This window comes from Gymnoscopelus microlampas (genome assembly GCF_963454915.1).
Source record: "Gymnoscopelus microlampas genome assembly, chromosome: 10".
Taxonomy (NCBI): Eukaryota; Metazoa; Chordata; class Actinopteri; order Myctophiformes; family Myctophidae; genus Gymnoscopelus; species Gymnoscopelus microlampas.
The window spans coordinates 31,722,064-31,743,740 of NC_139947.1; the positions used below are offsets into that span (position 1 = coordinate 31,722,064).

At 41.1% G+C, this 21,677-nt stretch overlaps 1 protein-coding gene across 3 annotated transcripts in view; it reads right to left on the minus strand.

The window, feature by feature from the left end:
• cntn3a.1 (contactin 3a, tandem duplicate 1) overlaps nucleotides 1-21,677 on the minus strand; it is a 114,674-nt gene that overhangs the window by 14,205 nt on the left and 78,792 nt on the right. For all 3 annotated transcript variants that reach the window (XM_084069535.1, XM_084069534.1, XM_084069536.1), the window contains 2 exons: nucleotides 6,620-6,747; nucleotides 4,517-4,692 (listed from right to left, as the gene is read on the minus strand). In XM_084069535.1, coding sequence (XP_083925661.1) covers nucleotides 4,517-4,692; nucleotides 6,620-6,747 — 304 coding nt within the window. The remainder of the gene's footprint in view (nucleotides 1-4,516; nucleotides 4,693-6,619; nucleotides 6,748-21,677) is intronic.

Genomic DNA, 21,677 nt, shown 5'->3' on the forward strand with positions numbered 1-21,677 from the left:
GAAAATGTTATGGCGAGGACCCAAGGACTCGACAAATGACTTAGTTGCAGGTGTTCCCGGTGAATCATGAGGACTTTCTTTTGTGTAGAATTAAAAGGCTCCTTTCAGCCAGATCCTTTTATTCCATCTCATCCCATTAGCTTTGGACTACAGCTAGTGTTAAGTTTTATGTCTCATCTAGGAGAGTTGGCTACCGTGAAACAGGCTGTAAGATTCAATAATTACTTTGATGTAAAGCCAGGGACATTTTTGAGAGATACAAATTATCTTCGGAATCGTATGACATCCCTAAAATGTCTTAATGGTGGATGGAATGATTTTCAAAACTCTGTTTGATTCATTTTCCAGGCATAAAGATTTATTGGATGGTTTCTTAAACCAACTAAGACCTGAAAAACTTTTACAAAACCTCATACTTGCAGTATAAGTAGTGTGGTACTTAGATACATAGAATAACATTTCCTTTCCATTACAAGTGCACGTACTGTTTTCATTATCTGTACAGCACAGACACACAGTAGGTTTGTGCATACTGTAGTATACTGTGGAAGTCTGTGCAGCAGTGCATCCATGCGATAAAATGCAAGGAATGCTTGACAGGACTGACTGGCTGACTTTTTGACTTGACTGATTGACAGGAATGGGCTACATTAACAAAATATTGTAGGAAATATTCACCAGAGAATTGTATAATTTAAAAACAATGGACCATTAAAGGATTTAGTTTCAACGTGGGACCCATTTTCCTAATTGTTTCCATCATGTCAGCTTTTTTTAAACTACTTTTTTTCCATAGTTGGTCTAAAGGTACTGTATTTATCTTATGCTGTTTTTTATTCCTTAACTTGCCATGTTTTCATCAGGCATATGATGCAGGTGTTTTTCTTTGCCTATAATATTGTCTGCATTGCACCAAGCACCTGGTAGATACAGTTGTATGAATGGAATGTGCATACAATACGTTTTGAAAACTTTAAATAGCACAAGCAACGATACCATATGGACTAAGAAAATATCAAATATCAAAACTTCACAAAGAACCAGCTGCAACTTAATACACCCATGGTTGTGATTGTGAGTGCAAAACCAGCCGTGGACGGACATACAGGATAAGATCCAGAATACTGTAATGATTTGACATTAGTGATTTCACCGCACCATCCACACCATCCACACAGGATAAACATATTACTCCTCAGAAATGATTGAGGGGTGTTTCACGTCTATTGTTAACATGAGCCACAGTGGCAAAACCCCCAAAAGGTAAACTAGAAACAGAACTTCAGTAACTGTCATTTATTTTAGGCGTTTGATCAATGTAGACGTCTTATTGTTGGGAGTTATTTGGGATACATCTTTATGTATGATACTATCGTTTTCATGTCAAGGACCCCAAAATGTATATGTATTTGGCCGCGGACCCCCATCTCAAAATATTTTGTTCTAGGGACCACCAGAAGCAAAGATTTTAATTAAAAATGTTCGATTTAAAAAATATACGTATTCAAAGATTTGCACACATTTTCACATTTTTTCAAAAATAGCAGATCTACAAGCTCGATCTGCTATTTTTGAATAGCCAAAGTGTAAAATAATGCTTTTTGGCCAAATCTAAAAATGACACAGATGCGTTCCAGCTCTTAAAGGGTTAATGTTAAGTTTCACATACTGGAATCAAGGCTTCATGCATCTATCAAATACTATCTGATGAGGAGGCTAAAGCAGACGAGCGCCATGAATCGGTAAAGCACTTCCTTTCAACACTAAAGGCCTCCTATACATGTTCCAATTTTAGCCATCCACCACTGCAGTACCCACCCACCTCGGTGGGTGGATTACTACAAAATGACGTCACTGAGCAGCGGTGATAAGTGGTTTGAGGTGGTAACCTCAGCACACCTAGCTGTTTTTACTCTCCACCCACCCACCCCTGGGAACCAGAGGGCGGCTGGGTCGACCCTCAGAGGAGTATGATGGTGTCTTATCAATAAGGAACTTTAGGTGGATAAGTGATAGGACGAAAGGGTGGGTGGGTGCTTGGCTAAAACACTTCAAGTACAGTACATCTGCCTATCGTTACTGTCAGGCAGAAACCTTGTATCTCAGTACCCCCCCCCCCAGTAAATTCATTCCCTACTTTGTCATACTGCAGTGTCACTCAAAAGTTGCAAAAATAGCCGATCTACAAGCTCACAATGCGATGTGACACATTATTATTTGGAGATCTGTGATTTTTGGTTGCTATTTTTAAATATTAATACAAGCGTGTGACTAAATAATAACTACTACTGACATTTAAGCTTTTGCTGATATTAGTTATTTGAATGGGTACTATTTTCAGCACATACAGAGTAAACAAGGAAGTACAATTGCTCTGTAGACATAGACATGCATCATATGGACTATTACTGAGATTGTTTGTGTGATTGTTCATATTCATAATAATAAATAATGACTAGAATTTATATAGCGCCTTTCAAAAACCCAAGGACTCTTTACATGTACAAAAATAAACAAACTATTTGCCAAAAGCAAACAAGTGTAAACAAGTGTGTTCAGTGCGGACTTGAAAGAGTACAATGTTTGGCCCCATCAGATTGTATTTGACAGCTGCACAAAACTATGATTCCATTTATGAGCACCTCAACATAATGGCAACAAATGGGAAAGTAATGACGCATTTTTTACAACTGTATGCGTTTCTTTTCATTCTAAATTGACACGTTTAACAGAGTTAATCCATAGTGGGGTGAATGACTTCTAGTTCTATATGGACTGAACAGGTAGAGTGGTCTGTCTGTCTGTCTTCTCCAGCTTTATTTTGTTTATCGTGTCCTTCAGGAAGCCAGATGTAAACTCTCATAAAGGGGCTGTGTCTGCAACACAGAGATTTTCATTTTGCTGTAATAAAGTGGGAAGTAAGAGTGGGAGTGATTAATTTAGTAGGACAGAGCTGAAAGACTCTGCCCTCTGCCCCAGCAAACTGGGACTTAGTGTAATTCGCAGCAGCTTTACATTGAAAGCGCTGTTTCAGTTTTTCCTATATTGCATGTGTAATGCTTGTTTGTTCTACTCCCGAGCAACATACAGTCTATAAGCACCATGGCCAGACGGTATCATATAGTCACTTTTCATCTTCTCCAGGTGCTGTTTTGATACATAAAAAATGTGCGACTTAGTGAAGCCCACCCGCTCCCCATGTACTGTAGATTAAAGGCTAGCAATATTGCAAGCATATACAGTATGTTACTTATTATAAAAATAACAAATGTCCCAAGTATAGAATTGATATGAATGGGGGGGGGGGGTTGACTTTGGAACGACATTAAACAATTAAGGCCTACAGTATCTTAGAAACTGAGTAACCTGCATTCATCTGCTCATTAATATACACTGAAAAGCTTCCTCCAAGTTGCTCTAGAAGAGGCGAAAAACAAACAAAAAAAAATATCTCTGCTCACAAACACATTAATTACTCTTATCTCTGTTTTAGCCTCTGCCAAACAGATAATGAAAGTCAATTTAAACTGTTGGACGACTGATCACAATTCATGAGTAACTGGCTCCCCAACCACAACATGTCAACATCATGTCAAGTGTATGGTGCACAGTCAAGTGCTCAACTGAACTGTGGAGGTAAACACAATTATGAAGCACTTGCTGCTGCTTGTGATCAGAGTGAAAGCAGAATCAAGCTGAGGTGATGAGAAGCCAGGACCTTATAATTGCTTTTCCTAATTAAAAGAGAAATATATTTGCTGCTAGATGATCAAATCTAGCGCATGACTGAGCATTGAATCATGTATTCCTTGGCTGGTGCTTTTGTCAACAGAGGAGGTATTATCAAGCGTAACAACCCTCTTGTTGATTCTAAAAGAGGGGAAAAAAAGAAACTAATTTGATATTATTCATAATGAACAACAATTCAGTACTGTACTTCCTGGAAGATACGGTTGATAGAAAGCGAGATTGAAAGACAGGTGAAATGAAAGCCAAATGTGTTAATCATCCTCCTATAATTTGACTAACCTCTGTGGCGGTGGTGTCTTGGGGCGCGCAACCCACTGTTGCCGTGAGTGTTTGGTGCGCGCGCTCGCTCGCGACACACTGTTGCCGTGTTACCGTCTGCGTGGTGTGTGTGTGCCTGTGTGTTCGCGCGACGGCCGTGTGTGTGTCTGCGTCGCATCTCTGTGGTGTGTGTGTGTGTGTGTCCTCATAGCGCGGCACCGAGTGCCGCGCTATGAGCTCGTAGATCTGATATTTTTGGAAAATGTGTGCAATTCTTTGAATATATATATATTTTTAATAAAAACAAAATCTTAATATTTTGTAGAATCGGAACCTCAGGAACCTTAATGGGTTAAAGCATCAAGGCACATACAACTGTAGACACAGACCATGTCATCATGATACATGAGCTGTGTTACATATCCCCCCCCCCCCTCTCATTCCCTCCGAGAGGGGCTTTGAAAAATAACCTTAGAAAAAGAGTACGAAATTGTATGAAAGCACCTACGCTGCCGACTTTCTCAAAATAGCCTCCGTGAGCTCCGAAGTGGATGAGCTGCTCATTGAAGAACCAGGTGAACTTGAGCTCCAGTGTGGGGTCATGAGACACCTGGCAGGGCAGGACAATGCTCTCGCCCACTGTGACATCTAGGTGCCCCGCTGGACTGGTGATCACCGTCGGCTCTGGGGACAACACATGGTCGTAAACAGGACAGGGTTATGAGGGCAGCCATGATGCACACAGCAGGAGGAAGGCATTATATCCAGTATATAATGTACCGGTTTCTCCACAGGCTGGCCATGGTTCCACTCATAGTTTCCTTGTTATTTCAACTTTCAACAACAACAAAAAAGCCAGTGTCATGAACATGCTTTGTAAAAGTGTCTGGCGCTGGCTGTTAAGCACAACATAATGACAGATCTCAGGATATATTAATTTCATTTCCGCCAGTTATTTAAATTGCATCTCTCTGGGCAATTTTCATAAATTGAAGCATGGTTGGCTGCGTCACTAAAGACCCATGGGGGCGAGGGAGAGAGAGAGAGAGGGGGGGGGGGGGGGGTGGAGGGGAGAGAGAGATATCTACCATTTCCACAGGTCAGAGCAGAGTCTATAATTTGCTTCTGTGTGTGTGTGTGTGGCCAGACAAAGAGCCAATCCTATTTCAACCTCAGCGTGTTGCACATCAACATAATCTTTGGTCTGTCTCCACCGGGTGTCTCATTTAACAGCAGCACAGTGCAGAGAGTATAGAATGGGGGCTGAGAGGCCCATACAGCAGGCCCATTGTGAATTATGCATGCATGTCATAAGCATCTAATGGACAGGCAAGCAGACACAGCATGTCAGGGGGAGTAAAGGTCTATATTCGGCTCTGTCAAAACAAGCTGGCTTGTTTATCTTCTTCCCCTTTGAGGGGGACTGACGTGGTTGAAGTGGTACATTTCAGGTAAGCCACAGGAAAGTTTGGCACAAGGCTGCGAAACAAGAGATGGGCTTTTGCTAAAGCTTTGCCCATCTCAGCCCACAGTTGTTACACTAATTTCCTGTTAAGAATGACAGCAAATTTGGTCCGTATGGTGTTTTCTTTCTTGGCGCGATAACATACAGTAGCCTGTGTGTAAATATTGGGAGTAAATATTGGTATTCACGTCTTGGCATTGTGGCAAATGTTTCATCTTTATATTCCTTTATTTTCCTTCCATCATTGATGATGATACGGGTTACTCACTTTCTTCTTCTTTTTTTTAAGGTCAGATTATGTTGCTGTTTGGACTTGATTAAGAATAAGAATTGTTGGCAATGTTGGTGTATGATAATTCTGGGTTTCTACTAAATTGATTGCATTTGAATTTCTGTTATGCTTGGTATTTCATCCCTGGGATGAACTGGAGACTGCTAATACAATATTTCAACCTTTGACTTGGTACTGGAGAAATTTCATGAATATAGTCGAACAATTCTAGCTATGAATGTACACATATGTATAGATAAGGCTCTTGTTTCCCCAAGGAAAAGGGGCTTTGGGGGGAAAAAAGAGAAAGTGGAGATGGGTTGCTACAGTATACGAACCAATTTGCAATTCAAAATTTGTGAGAGGGAATTAGCGAAAGGCATTCTAATAGAGCACTGTTGTTGACTGTGCTCTTTAGAAAGGTCTTGAAAATTCATTGCCTTGCAGATCGCATGTCATTTAAATGGACTCAAATCTTAAACAAACTGAGGATGACTTTTAGCCACATGGGCAAAAAGTATGAATTAAACATTAACGCATAGAAATGTGCATATAGTACTTACTCTCAACCGCTGCAAATCAACTAATTGTGTTGTATCTCTGTCATGTAAATGAAGAGTAGCCTTAGTAGCAGAACATACACTGCTCTATGTCTGACTTAAAATGCAGCAATTATTTCTGTGTTTATAAAAAGGGCAGAATGAATAGCTAAGCCTACACTGGAATCACTAATCCATCAGATTAACACGAAAAGCCTTAGGAAATAACCAATCCCCTCTTACAGACCACAATACAGAATCAAAAGCAGTTTCCACTCACTGTGGAAATCAACCAGTGTCAAAGTTGGAAGATAAACCAACAGAAGAACTGCTCACCTTTAACCAACAGGCTGCCGGCACTGCTCGCCACTCCAAACTGGTTTCTGGCCACGCATGTGTAGAGGCCTGCGTCCATTTTACTAACATTGGAAATCCGTAGACTTCCATTATCCAAGACCGAAACTCTAGAGTTAAAAAAAGAGACTGGGAATTTATCACCATATTAAGTTAGTTGACAGTGCATGACATCAGAATAATAATTAATCCATTAAGACCGGGAACGCATCTGTGTCATTTTAAGATTTCTTTGGGTATTCAAAAATAGCAGATCTATAAGCGCATGAGCTTGTAGATCTGCTGCTTTGTTTAAAAAACGTGGATAATGTGTGCAAATCTTTTTATATTTTTTAAAGCCAGCATTTGTAACTCAAATCTTTGCTTCTGAGGGGGGGGGGGGGTCCCTGGAACAAAACATTTTGAGATGGGGGACCGTCCGCGGCCAAATGCATATCTAAAAATGTTTTATAAATCCTAACAGTATGTTGCTATATCAGTGGTGCTCCAACTTTTCCATGTCAAGGACCCCCAAAATGATGATTTTGTGTATTTGGCCGCGGACCCTCATCTCAAAATATGTTGTTCCAGGTACCCCCAGAAGCACAGTTCGAAGTTAAAATGTTTTGCTTTAAAATATATTTATTTATATATATATTCAAATATTTGCACAAATTTTTCAAAAATAGCAGATCTACAAGCTCACAGTGAGCTTGTACATCTGCTATTTTTGGAATAGCCAAAGAAATCTATACTGTAAAATGACACAGATGCGTTCCCGGTCTTAATGGATTAAGTTAGTTCACAGTGCATAACATCAGAATAACAATTAAAGGAAAATACAACACAATATAGGGCAGTCACCCAATAAAGGCCAGCTACCAATGCATCTGCACCCATAAACCAGTGAGAGAATGAGAATCTATTCCAAACAAGCAAGCTTGATGTGCTAAAGCATACACGGGCAACTGGCGGCTGGCCACATGCGGCCCCCACCTTCACTTAATAAGGCCTGCAGGTTAATATCGGAATACTGATATATTATTGATTTCAGCTGTTACAATTCCAAACATGCAAACATGACCCACTTTAATTACTTCAGTCTATATTAGTAGCTTAATGACTAGTATAAAAATTCTATTGTTTTTTTTTTTATGTCCAATGTATTTGTATTTAAGTTCATAAAGTTAACATAGGTATAACTAAATGCATTTGAAATCAAATACAAATGTTACTCTTCAGGATTTCAATTAAAAAAACAAGGGAAAAAATAGCAGATCTACAAGCTCAAAACTCTGCAACCCGTTTTGTGCTTCTAGATTGGCTATTTTTGCTACTTTTGTGTGACATAGAATGGCGAAGTACGGCATTCATTTACGAAAAAAGTTACAATTCGGTGTCTGCCCAAGAGTATGCAATGTAGCCCTCTGGAGTGAGTGTGGAAAAATAGTGGCCCTCTCCATCATCAAAGTTTCCCACCCCTGTGCTAAAGCATTAAAAAGTTTAGCGCAAAGTTTATCTCAGTGAATTGGCTCCTTGTGCTTCAGTGAGACATGAGTAGAGTGTTAGTGTGAAGAGTTGCATTTTGATTTCTCAGCACTTCACTTGATAGCGCTATACTGCAAGATCACGCTACAGAGGGGGCAGAGTCTTCTCCCGATCCCTTTCTTCAGCACTTTTTTGGGCACCTCATGTTTAAATGATGCATATGCAATAGGAATGAACGCACACCTACACACACACACACACACACACACACACACACACACACACACACACACACACACACACACACACACACACACACACACACACACACACACACACACACACACACACACACTTTTTTTTTACATTAATAAAAGCACACTGACACAAGAAACTGTACCATAGCCCATTCACCACCGGTGCTTCCTAAATGGTTTCACCCTGACCATTAGCCAAGGGCCCAATAAATTAAACGATACAATGAGTCTAAAGCCTGCAAGAAGCCTAGAATCTGTGCTGCTCCTCACATCCGAATGGAAATTTGCTTAAGGTTGGTGCTAGAGGGAAAGCCATAGACTTCACCAAAATCATATCAATCTGCCTATTAGCTAATCTGCCTAACACTAGAGGATAGGCCATGGTGTCATTCAAATATTTAGGGTTCATCTCTCAGGGAGCAAGAATGTGCTCAAAAATGTAAAAGGCAAATTGACCCTTAGATTTTGAGATAACGTGTGCAGGTGGAAAGTCTGTCCGAAGGGTGGTGCTAGCTAGAGGAAAGGCCCTGCGTAGGTTTATAAAATCAGCAGGGTGCATCCTTGCTGACCACATTAAGTGTCATGGTAAACTGCTGCTTAGATTTTGGGATATCATGTATGTACGCAATTGGAAATGTTGGCTTATGGGTGGCATTAGAAAAAAGGCCATTGGGTCACCAACATCAGTAGGGGCCATCCTCTATGTACAGTAGTATGAATGCAAATGCATTCAGTGAGCTTCATGGCAATTAGATTATATTTTGAGATAACTAGTGTGCAAGTTGAAAATGTCAAAGAAAAAGTTATGCACATCCATTTGTCGCTGGTGCAGAAAAAGGTATGCACAACAGCTTGTAGCTACAAAAGTTTTTTTTTCTATGCAAAAAGCACTAGCAAGTTGAAAATATGGCATAATGGTGGCGCTAGATCAGAAGAGGCCATCGCCTGGGGTCCACGAAGGTGCACCCCAGGCGAGAGAATGCCATGGCAATCCAGCCAGTAGATATCAATATGTTGTTTGGGAACAAAATGGCGAATGGACTGACTGACAGCTGTCCTTTGAGCCCTGCCACTGAAATTATTCTTTGTCGGAGACCCATGTCACATCCTAGTTTTGGGTCCTGACCAAACACTGTATCCATACTTTGAGGATCCAGATGTGGACTATAATATCGATGTAGGAAGATATTCTCCCTATTCCAATTCACTATAATCCAATTAATATGACTGTGATTTCCAGTGTTAATGACACGCTGTAAAATGTTTCTGAATGTTACTTCTGAAAAGGTTTTTTCCTTGATCGGCACTTAAGAGCCTCCTTCTCTCTCCCTTCCTAATAGTCATAGGGTTCACAATTTGAAAGTTGAAATATGGCTTCAGCATGCTATGGAGTAAGCAATGTCTGTTTTTGAGCGGTGCAACCGCTCCTATAAGAGGGTTTAGGACCCATCCGTGGTGTAAGTTTTTCTTTCCGTCGTGAAAATTTGTCTTTCGCTGTGACGCCATGCTGTGGAAAACACGCCCATAGGCTAAAAAGAAATCACACCCAGTGTGATGTGCTGTGATTGGCTAGCGAGACACATGATGAAATTAACTTCAAACTTCGCAGACTCGCTGTGATTGGCTAGCGAGACGCATGATGAAATTAATAATAATGTAAAAAATGTAAGCACGTCACTTCGCAGGACGTGCTGTGATTGGCTACCGAGATGCATGATGAAATTAATAACTCATAAATATCACCGCTCACTTCACACTGGGTGTGATTTTTAAAGTAAAAATACAAATGAATAGAAACTATTGAAAGATAAAATGGAAAAGTTATTATTTAGCCTTATGAATTGGCTGTCTCCTAAGCTAGGCTGCATGGACTTCAGATAATAATCATTTTAATATGATCATTTCAGTGCAAGCAGTGATGCGTGTTTTAGACTTCTCATTCCTTGAATGAGATCTCTCTATAATGCTGCTGTTGAGAACTGTAGAAATTTAACAAGTATGACTAAGCTACTTTACCATAATGAAATAACTCATAAATATGTGGCAATATTGAAACTGTTGTATTTATGGTGCATTATGTTCACGCAATGTGACTTAACAGTGCCATTATTGCTTAAGTACTGTATAGGGAGACCACAGCAGGCTTTGGCAATACATTTTGATTAGAGTCCCTGCATAGAGCTGACAATAATAGTATATATATTTTTTTTTAAAGCATTTCTGTTTTTAAAGCATTAAAGTGTCAAATGACAGGAAACAGAGGGCAGAGAGCAGGGATGATGTGAGACATGGGTCTTCAGTTTATTTGAACCCAGGACAAATATGCAAATTAGCTCAAATATGTGATGTGCACTAAGTGGTTACAATTATTACAATGCATTATTTTAAATGGAGTAATTCTGTACTGAAATTAATTCCACCAGCCTGGCTGTGCGGAAGTATACCATAATGTCAACATTGCCAAGATGCTAAATTCTTGCATTGCCACCAAACCTGATTGATTTACTGTGCGTGGTATTTACAATGAAATATGTAAAGCCTATGCTCACTACAAAATGCACACTTAATTTAATGTACCATTTTTATTCTTTATTCAACATCCAATCAGGTCTAGTTCAAAATGGTATACTGAAAGTCTTCTAGGCACAGTAGGCTACCGCAATATCATTTGATTTTAATAGCCACCAGGTGTGCACGAGTTCACATACAGCACGCAAGGGATTATCCATGTTTTATAGTAGCCTGACAGGTGAAATAAGAATAATTTGAAAAGGTTGGGCGAGTTATAGCCTAATTTAAAAGATTGAATAGGCTTGTCTAACTTTGCTTTACTATAACATTATAAATAATCGTCAATTATCCCATACTAAATTGAAATTGTATTGCCCCCCCCCTTACATTGGCATATTCGTTATTGAATTAATCATTACATTACATTTGACCCGTTTAGTCTATAGAAGTGTTTCATTTCTAAGAACCAGCTGATTAAAGGTGGTGTGATATTTGTTGTTAAAATAAGTGTTAACCCATTAAAACCGGGAAAGATTTTCCATTTTAGCTATATTATATACTATAGCAACATATGTTTTTTAGATAACTCTTAGAATTTAGAACAGTGGTTTAGAACAGTGGTTCTCCAAAATAGCAGATATACAAGCTCACAGCGTGTCACTTTGTGCTGCGCTGCGAGCTTGTACATCTGCTATTTTGGAAACAATTTTGAAAAATGTTGAATAATTTAGATTTTTTTTTAACAAATCTTTTCTGGGGGGTCCCTGGCACAAAACCTTTTCAGATGGGGGTCCATCATTTGTACAATCGGCCTCAGGTCTTAACTCTCTCAGTGCCACACAACGAGATATCCCGAGTTTTTTCTGAATGCCCTCAGTGCCAGAACGAAAAATCCCGAGTTAAAAAAAAATAATAATAATTAACCTTTTTTTTTTTTTTTTTTTTAAAACAATTTTTCAGAACCCAATATATCATTATCTGAAGATTTGCAGCTCCATCCACTCCTTGTTTAACTTATAACTGAAAAAGGCTGTATCTCGCTTCCTACTTTTTTTTTACTTTGAAAAAAAAAAAAAAATTACTGGCACAGTATGAACATATTTTTGGGGCGGTGTAACCGCCCCCTATAAGTGAGGTTTGGACACTGACCAATCCTGCACCGTGATTGGCCAATAGTCTACAACGCAGTCTACAACGCTAACCCTTCCACAGTCAATGCAAATCTATACTTTTGCAAAGTCAGCCAATCACATTACAGCTAGTGTCATCACCACTAGCTGTAATGTGATTTCAGGACTGTGATTGGCTAGCGAAACACATGACACATGTGCAGCCCTATGAATAGCAGTATGGACTTCAAACACATTTATGTTTTTTTTAAGTGAGTCATGTTGTGATGACCACACACCGCCCACTTCACACTGGGTGTGATTCTTTTATTTCATTGGCACTGAGAGAGTTAATTGTGATGTAGCCTAATTATCAGTAAAACCGCAAAAACAAAAATGTGCTCAGAGACCACGTCTAATTGTATTACTCGTCGCCTTTCCTTAAAGTAAAGCATCTGCCTCCAATTTTTCATGACACACTTTCAACATCAAGCTTCAAATGCTGATCAGACAGTGATTAAACTACAGATTGTTGCTTCAATTAAGGCCTTTTTACACAAGAAGCGACTGACACGTCTAGTAATTCATTTTTCAATGAGAGGCAAGCAAGTAGGCAGAGGCAGGTAGGGAGGCACGAGCAGCAGTGGTGGAAAGTAACTAAGTACATTTACTTAAGTACTGTACTTAAGTACAATTTTGAGGTATTTGTACTTTACTTGAGTATTTCCAATCTCCAATACTTTTACTTCTACTCCACTACATCTCAGAGGCAAATATTATACTTTTACTCCACTACATTTATTTGAGAACTTTAGTTACTAGTTACTTTTCAGATATAAATTATGATATAATGAAACATACATTAACCACTTTAGCCCTATTTTATACCTAGGCTATTTGAAAATAGCCGATCTACAAGCTCACAACGCGTCGCGATGCGACGCGTTGTGAGCTTGTAGATCTGCTATTTTCAAATATTTAGTACTTTTACTTTTGGTACTTAAGTACATTTTGATGCCAATACTTTTGTACTTTTACTCAAGTCAATTTTTCATTCTGGACTTTTAATTGTAACAGAGTATTTTTATATTGCAGTATTGGTACTTTTACTTAAGTAAATAATGTAGTACTTTTTCCACCACTGACGAGCAGTCTGACAGGCCTAGTGACACACAGGCGAGATTGGGCTTGTCTCACGCACACGTCTGCCTGCTGCCAGAGATGAAATGTGTTTTAGAGATTTTCTCACAGGGAGCGACACTATGTTTGCCGTTGTGTTTCGTTGCGTAGGAAAAAGGTTAAACACAATTCAACTTGTGACGCGGATGGGCGTGTGCGTAACGCGATCATTTCACGGCATTGCCCCCCGCTTGTCGCTACGCTTGTCAGACTGCCCATGCCCATTGCCCAGCTTTTCAACTCGCTCTGACGAAGGCCACGTGTGTCAGATTCAAAACGGTCAACCGAGTCTTGCCTTGCACCTCTATTTTGGAGCGCCGCAAGGCCAGTTGGTGAGGATGGGCTCCAACCCCTCTGCCCCTTGACCCTCAACAGAGGAGCCCCCCCCTCTGCATTCTTCTACCCTCTGTACACCCACGACTGCGTGGCCATGCACAGCTCCAACACAGTGGACAGGTTTGCGGACGACTCGACAGTTATAGATGAGACCAACAGCAGGGGAGAGGTGGAGAACCTGACACAATGGCGCCATGAGAATGTCCCCGTCTCTCAGCATCAACAAGACCAAAGAGCTGACCGTGGACTCCAGGAGGACGGACGGAGGGCACCAACCCCCATTTTCATAGACAGCACCACAGTGGAGAGGGTCACCAACTTCAAATTCCTCAGCTTCCCAACATCCCTGTGAAACTCACCCGGGATGTGCACAAAGGCTGTGTGGTGAAGGAAGCTCAGCAAAGGCTCTTTCACCTCAGGCGAGGTTTGGCATGAGGCCCAAGGTCTATGGGCCTTCTATAGAGGCAGACATCCCACAGATGGGAAATATTTCAAAGTAGGAGCTATGCACACAGCACCTTCAAGCACCTTAGTGTGTACATACTTTGTGATTGTTCTTAATATTCTTTATTAATCCAAACCAAAGAGTTTTACTCTTGTGTCTCTTGTTTTATGAGATACAATACAAATCTTGACTCTTGTTGCAGAGGGTTTGATTAAGACATTATTTGTTTAATGTTACATATGCTTTGATGAAGCACATGCAATGCTCAAAGACACTGTCTAATAGATAAAACATCAAGCATCTCTAAAAGCCAGCAAACTATGATTCATATGATCCATTCACTCAAGTATTCATTACTTTATGCCTAGTGTACACATTTGATCACACCTGAAGCCTGTCTTTTGTTTTATTATCAAGGCGCTTTAAATCATCAGAAAACATTTTCCATTTTCAATCTCCCTTAATCTTTGTAGTCTTGTGTGGTGAATAATATAAGGAGCATTAAATATCATGCTCAGCACATAATTGTCTCCGCCAGGCCGAAAGGCATGGCGAGAGAGTATGTTTTACCGTCCGTCCGTCTGTGTGTGTGTGTGTGTGTGTGTGTGTGTGTGCCCGTCCGTCTGTGAACAGCTAATCTCCGGCACCGTTGGCCCGGTCGCTGCGATACTGTGCACACACACTCCCTGGATGCCAATTCAGAACCTCTGCCTCAAATTTTTCACATGGGCCTGTTATAGCGCCACCTGGAGGCCGAGTTGTGCAAACCCTTTTTTTTTTATTACTCCTACAGATTTAATCCAAACGTCATGCAAATCGGTACACAGTATCTCTATAGTCATGTGATCAACATGGATCTGTCCGATTTACCATATTCCATCCTCATCGGCTATGGTTGGCTTCCAAAATGTGCAGGATTGGTCCATTTTGAACAAAATGCCTCAAATCCTGAACGCAGCTTGCGATTCCCGTGAAATTTCACAAACACATTCCCACTAGGCCAAGGAAGAAATGCCACCCTTTTTCACATTGGCCTGTTATAGCGCCGCTAGCAGGTCTAATTTAGCAAAACACATTTTTGGAACAAAATGCCTCAAATCATGAATGCAGTGTCCGATTGCCGTGAACGACCTAAGAATAAATGGCACCCTTTTCACATTGTCCTATTATAGCACCACCAGGAGGCCACAATAACGTACCTGACCTGGCGGAGACCTGTGCTCCGAGGAGCACTTTTTCTAGTTTCCATTATCTGTTTTGATCGAATTGATGTTATAATTGTATACTGGTAGTTAGGCCCATAAGTTATCAAAATACAATGAATTTCCGATGCTGGCCATTAGGCCATACACTGTATGGGATGATGCTACTGTATATCTTCATGATGATACATCAGATATTCTGAAAAAGTGCAGAGAAAGAATAACTATAGTGAAACTTTGCTGATTTTCCCCCCTGAATCTTATTATTCATAGGAGGACATAAAATCTGACATAATACTTCCCAATGCATTCTGTGTGTCAAAATGTGTCCTTTTGCATAGGCTGGTGTAGATTTCCAATGCCTTTGAAGCAAGCTCTCAACACATTTTCAATTGTCCCCCTCAAAATAGAACGATAGGATTCAGCATTTAAAAAGTTTTACATTGCAGTATGATGGAGGGATATTTTCTTATTTATCATATTGACTCTGAATTTGTTCAATGCAACATTCGGGTCCTGATGTAGAACCAGTTTATAGCCATAATAACAGTGCGCTCTCGGCATGAGAGAACACTTGACAGCGGGCTTTTAGATCAACATCACTTTTGTTTTCAGAGCATAAAGATACAGTGACAACATGCCATGCATAGTATAATCCCAGTCGCTATCACCCCAGAAATAAGGAGTTACAAGACAGACAGAGCAGCTGGAACAAGGGTCTCCCTGAGTATGTGTGGGACGGCTGATTTATCCTGTGTGCATCGATTAACGTCATGCACAACAGGTGTGTAATAACACCCTGCTCAGAATTAGTTTGACTCAGGTGACTGCTTAAAACACCCATCACCTACCCTACAAGCCATTAACTACAGCCATGAGGACATGTGCTGTGCTACTAATTAATTTGGCCTATGCCAAACAATAACTGCTAACATTTCTGATTCATGAATACAGATGGTGACTTACCATTTCACGGCGTGAGATAATTGATAGAAAGGCATAATGGCGTGGCATCATTGGCATTCAGTATGATGTGTAAACAGAAAGAAGATTGATACAGTATTCATGATGGTTGCCATGGGAACATGTCTTGTGATGCCTTTCATCTAGTAGAACTAACGGTTACCTCAAGAAAGGAAAAGATAGCCTTTCAAAATCTGGACTCTAAATGTTGAATAATAGCAGAGGTAAAACCGAGGAAGGTTTATCTCTCTGAGAAAGAATGCACTGTAAAATTCACCAATTACAAAGGGTATGTCACGACCATATTCTTATTCGCTGATATTGCCTATCAACTGTAGTTTTATCTGAATTTCCTGACTATACTTAGCATCCTTCAAAATTAATTAGTCCACTGAAAATGCATATACCAGCAAATCCTGACTTTAAGCTCCCCTCTCATCTTCTAAACTGCTCAGGAGGGTGTGATGTGGTTGAGCCAATGTTTCAGACACGGTAACACGCTTTTAAGAAAGATCTTACAGCACCCCTCCTCTAAATAGATCCCTAGGAGGCAGCCTAGACCTTCCAAGATGATCAGAATGGTCTGCTAAGCCTACAAGGCTGAAAGAATTAAAATACATTAGCCCTCTGCTACAGCGGCCATCCCCAGGGGAGCAGGAAGTATATTCTCCTAACCGAGCCAAGGGCTTCCTTTTGTAATGGACCATAATAAAGAGTTATGGATATGAGATGTCACACGGATTAGACTTGGCATTAAACCACGCGGCCACCAGTGTCTGGCTTCCTCCTTATCAAAGGTAGAAGGGAATGGCTGGAGATGAAGGGAGATAGAGGGATTGTTTCCTCTTTAGAAATGCCTCATATCTCTCTCTCTTTATTTCTCTCGCTCTCTCTCTCTCTTTCTCTCTCTCTCTCTCTCTCTCTCTCTCTCTCTCTCTCTCTCTCTCTCTGGGGGTGTTCTGTGGCAATTAAGGTGTTGGTAGAAATTTGTGGGGTACATAAAACCCTTGCAGTGAGATAAAGTAAACAAGCACTTCCTTCCTCCCGACCTTATTGGCTGGTGTTAAAGTGAGCTACAGGCTGTAATCTCACACCATGGTTGGTCTCTCTATGGTACAACAAAGAACTAAGTGGCCGTAAAATGAACAGGATAGATTGTGCAATAAAGGCAAAATAGAAAGACTTTGGAAATATTCACAAGCATTGCGATATTCAAAAGGATACAGACTGAAGCATTCAGTCTTATATTATTGCTCATCCATCTGATCACGTTTTTGGCAGAGCACTCTTTGAACCGGTTAAAAGAATGTTACACATTTTGACCGGTTTTAGTTGCAAGATTATACATTGATTACATACATTTAAATAATAAATAAATAAAAATAACAAACAATCAGGGTAGTAGTTCTGGTCTGGTCTTCAGACCAATAGGTCCTGATCTGAGTCTCCTTTCAGTCTTGGACTCAATTTAGTTGGGCTCTTTGTCTTGCCACTCTTGGTCTTCTTAACCACCAAAAGTCTTGGTTGTGTTCCGGTATCAAAGGACTTGACTACAACACTGAACTTAGTCACAATATTTCAGTCTAATTGACAATATTGTGCCACTTCCCATTTCAATCTAATTGCCAATATTATGCCACTTCCTATATCTGTTAGGAGCTGGCAGCGGTCAGTGCCACAATCTAATTATGGTAAGCATATTATTGTTAACCTTGCCACTCCCAGTATTAGTGCACAGCAATCCTGTTATAAGGCTATCCTGTTATATATGCCTGGGATATGAACTGTTGTACTGTGGCTAGGACCACCACATGATTTGATTAACTAATCAGATCCCGCCTTGTACTTAGTTGATTTGTTCTCCTCTCCTGCAGATCCTCGTAAACATTATCCCAGGAAGATTAGAGGGAATTATGGGTATTTTAGTAGAACCAGTGGGATGGATTAGTGCTGTGCCACTCCTGTAATAGCAGTGGTAGCAGCGCCCATCTCGATGTGGAGAAAAGTAATGCTAAAGAGCCAGGAACACGGGAATTGGTTTGTGAGAGATGCTGCAATAATGCTAAGCCCCCAACATCTTATATTCAGCTCACCCTCTTCAGGGCAGGGCTGTTAAATCAAATCTCGAACAAGGTTTTTTTCTTTCTCTCCCACGTGTACCATTGATGGTGCACATTACTGTATGGCTGTTTGGTTGGAGATCGAATCCCAGACTTAGAATGATTTTAGCATATGAAATTGGTGTGGGATTGCATTTTTCTTTCCGTGTTTCAGAGGAGTGTTATATTTGCTAGCGAGGGCTCACATTTACTCCTGCATTTGCAACAAATAATCTCTATGCTGGCCTGGGACCATGGATTTCCCAGCACACTGAATGTATCCCTCCTGTTAACCATGATGTCTCAGCCTTGGTGCTGTACCAAGAATGAGTTTTGCTCCACCATGGCCTCACTTTTCTTTAGCTTCTCTAATGTATGGGTGGAGGGATGTGTGTGTGTGTGTGTGTGTGTGTGTGTGTGTGTGTGTGTGTGTGTGTGTGTGTGTGTGTGTGTGTGTGTGTGTGTGGGGGGGGGGGGTCGTCTAAGTCTCCTGCTCCCCCACTGTGGTGAAGATGGATATCCGTGAGGCAAGGCACTGAAAAAGCTGCTGAGCCCGTTGAACAATTAATCCCAGATCAAATGAGAAATTCGGAACCCCGCTAACTCACTGCATGTACCAGCAGGTGTGCCTTGCCTCCTGCTTGGATTTCCGCCTGCACAAATAAAGATGTTATCAAACAGAATGTGGAAACTGTTGCATCAGGTAAATTCCTGTGTAGCATGCGCAGTTCTGGGCACAATTAGAGCTGATATGGATCATGTCTGAATGATTCCACCACTAATGCATAACCCCACTGCATGTTTTCAAACCATTGTCTCCTGTTTGTTTCACATTTCTGTGACAGTGGAGCAGAAATATACTACTGTAGGTGGGGATTTTGTGGTATCTGTGCAAATATAAGTGATGACATTTTAGAACCAGGGAACAAGGAAAGACAATTTTGTGTGTGTGTGTGTGTGTGTGTGTGTGTGTGTGTGTGTGTGTGTGTGTGTGTGTGTGTGTGTGTGTGTGTGTGTGTGTGTGTGTGTGTGTGTGTGTGTGTGTGTGTGTGTGTGTGTGTGTGTGTGTGTGTGTGTGTGTGTGTGTGTGTGTGTGTGTGTGTGTGTGTGTGCGCGCGCGCGCGCAACTTATGGCAGCCTAATTATAATTTCAACACTATTGACTGTAAAAAAAAATCTATTTCACACAATAGATAATCATACTTTGCAATTTAATCTGCAGGAATAAAGAGAAATACAGTATCCACTTTGTGGAAAATATAAGCACACTTAAGGCCTTTGGCAGATATAAGTTCTTCAGTATCTTACAGTACATCAACTGGGAGGGATTTTTGCTCACTCTTGAGTATAGAACTCCTCCAACCATGTGATGTTTGAGGGCTTTCTTGCATTTCCCCCCACAGTATTTCAACTACATTAAGATCTAGGGTTTTACTTGGCAATTCTATAAGCCTCTATTCCTTCATTTCAGCCATTCTTTTGTGGATTTGCTTGTTATGGTTTAGTGCATTGTCATATTGAAAGGTCAACGAATGCTTCATTTCTTTTTACAAATACCCCAGCATCTCAAGTATTCTCTGTTAGAGTGAAGAATTCATGGAGGATTCCTGGCAAGCTGGCTAGATTATGAAGCAGCAGAGCAACAAGAACCCATAACACTACTACCACCATGCTTTACAGTTAGGTATTTATGTTATATTGTCCAACGGCAGTTTTAGGTTTTCACTAAACTTGATGCTTGGCATTGTGGTCAAATAACTCAACCTTAGAGATGTTATGGCATGCTTCTGAGAATAATGTCAACAAGTAGCTTACACAGTCACAGGATTTATCAGGAAGAACATTTTCATTGTTCGAACAAAGTCAGTTATAATATATCCTAAAGAAACCATGAATTAACGGTGACTTTTGTTGCAGTACTTCATATGCGCAATATTGCATACAGCTCCTGGATGGGATTATGGCAGATTCATTGATATCCCTGTATGTCCTCCAGAGAACCATAAGAAAGGTGTGCAGAGTATGTGGCGGGGGTTAAAGACAATAACAGACTTCAGAGGGAGAACCAACTGTGTAGAAAGCCCCTCTACCTCCCTCCCTTGTGAGATGAATACCTTTTTTGCTCCGTTCGATGTAAACAGACACAACCAGCCGGAGATAGCCCCATCTGAGGAGGCCAGCCCACTAAATATCTCTGTGGCTGACGTGCACAGAGGCTTCAAGCAGGTGAACAACCATACTATACTCTAAGTCTACAGGCCCTGATGGCATCGCGGGCCGTATCTTCAGAGCATGTCCAGACCAGCTGGTGGGAATGTTTGCTGATAATTTCAACCTCTACCTCTTTCCAGGGTATTGTTCCCGTGGGCTTAAAGATGTCCACTATAGACATTGTTTTTCAACCCTCCCCCAGGGTGGCACCATTGCACACGTCTCTGTGTGCTGCTGTCTTGTGCTATCTTGTGACTTCCAGATCGCTAGTGACACCAGTGAGCTTGCGTCAACACTACAAGTCTATTAGTCATGTCAGGGACAACTTGTGCAGTGCATGGCTGTGGTTACACACGGTGACGCCTGAATGAGTGTCTGAATAAAGAGTGTGTTGAACATCAACACACAACATCTGAATGTCCCTGTCCATCAAAAATAGCATAAAGCACCACAGAAAACCTTTAACCTGAACAGTGGTTGGGATATGAACGACATCGCCAGAAGAACGAGAAATAAACGGAGCGGAGTCCTGTCGCCTTCACCTCAATTGACAGTAAATGCTTCAAGAGGTTGTGACTTCCTTTGTTCCATGTTCCTTGCCTTGCTGGACCCATGGCAATTTGCATATCGTAGATCTACTGATGCAATTGCCTTGGATCTTCGCACTGCCCTTTCTCCTCTGGCGGGGAGAGCTCAGCATTCAATACAATAGTTCCTGCCAATCTCAAGACTGGGTCTGCACCTGACCGTTTGCAGCTGGATAGTGGAGCCAGATGGTGGGAATGGGACCCTCAACACAGGAGCCTCACAGGGGTGCATGCCGAGCCCTCTCCTCCACTCCCTGTACAACCATGACTTTGTGGTTATGCACAGCTTGAACGTCATCAAGTATGCTGACCACATGACAGTGATGGGTGTAATCATCAACAAGAAGAAGACAGCCTGCAGGGACAAGGTCAGATCACTGAAACAGTGGTGTCATTAGAACAACCTTGCCCTCAATGTCAAGAAGACCCAGGAGCTTGATTGTCAACTACAGCAAACAGAGAAGACAGCACGCCCCATCTCCATCAATGGCGTCACAGTGGAGAGAGGCCATCCACTTCAAGTTCCTTTGCGTACACATCTCCAAGGACCTCACATGGGCCACACACACCATGGACGTGGTGAAAAGAGCCCGACAATATCTGTACAGCCTCAGGTGGCTGAAGACGTTCTACAGTAGCACCATCGAGAGCATTCTGACAAGCTGCTTGGAATG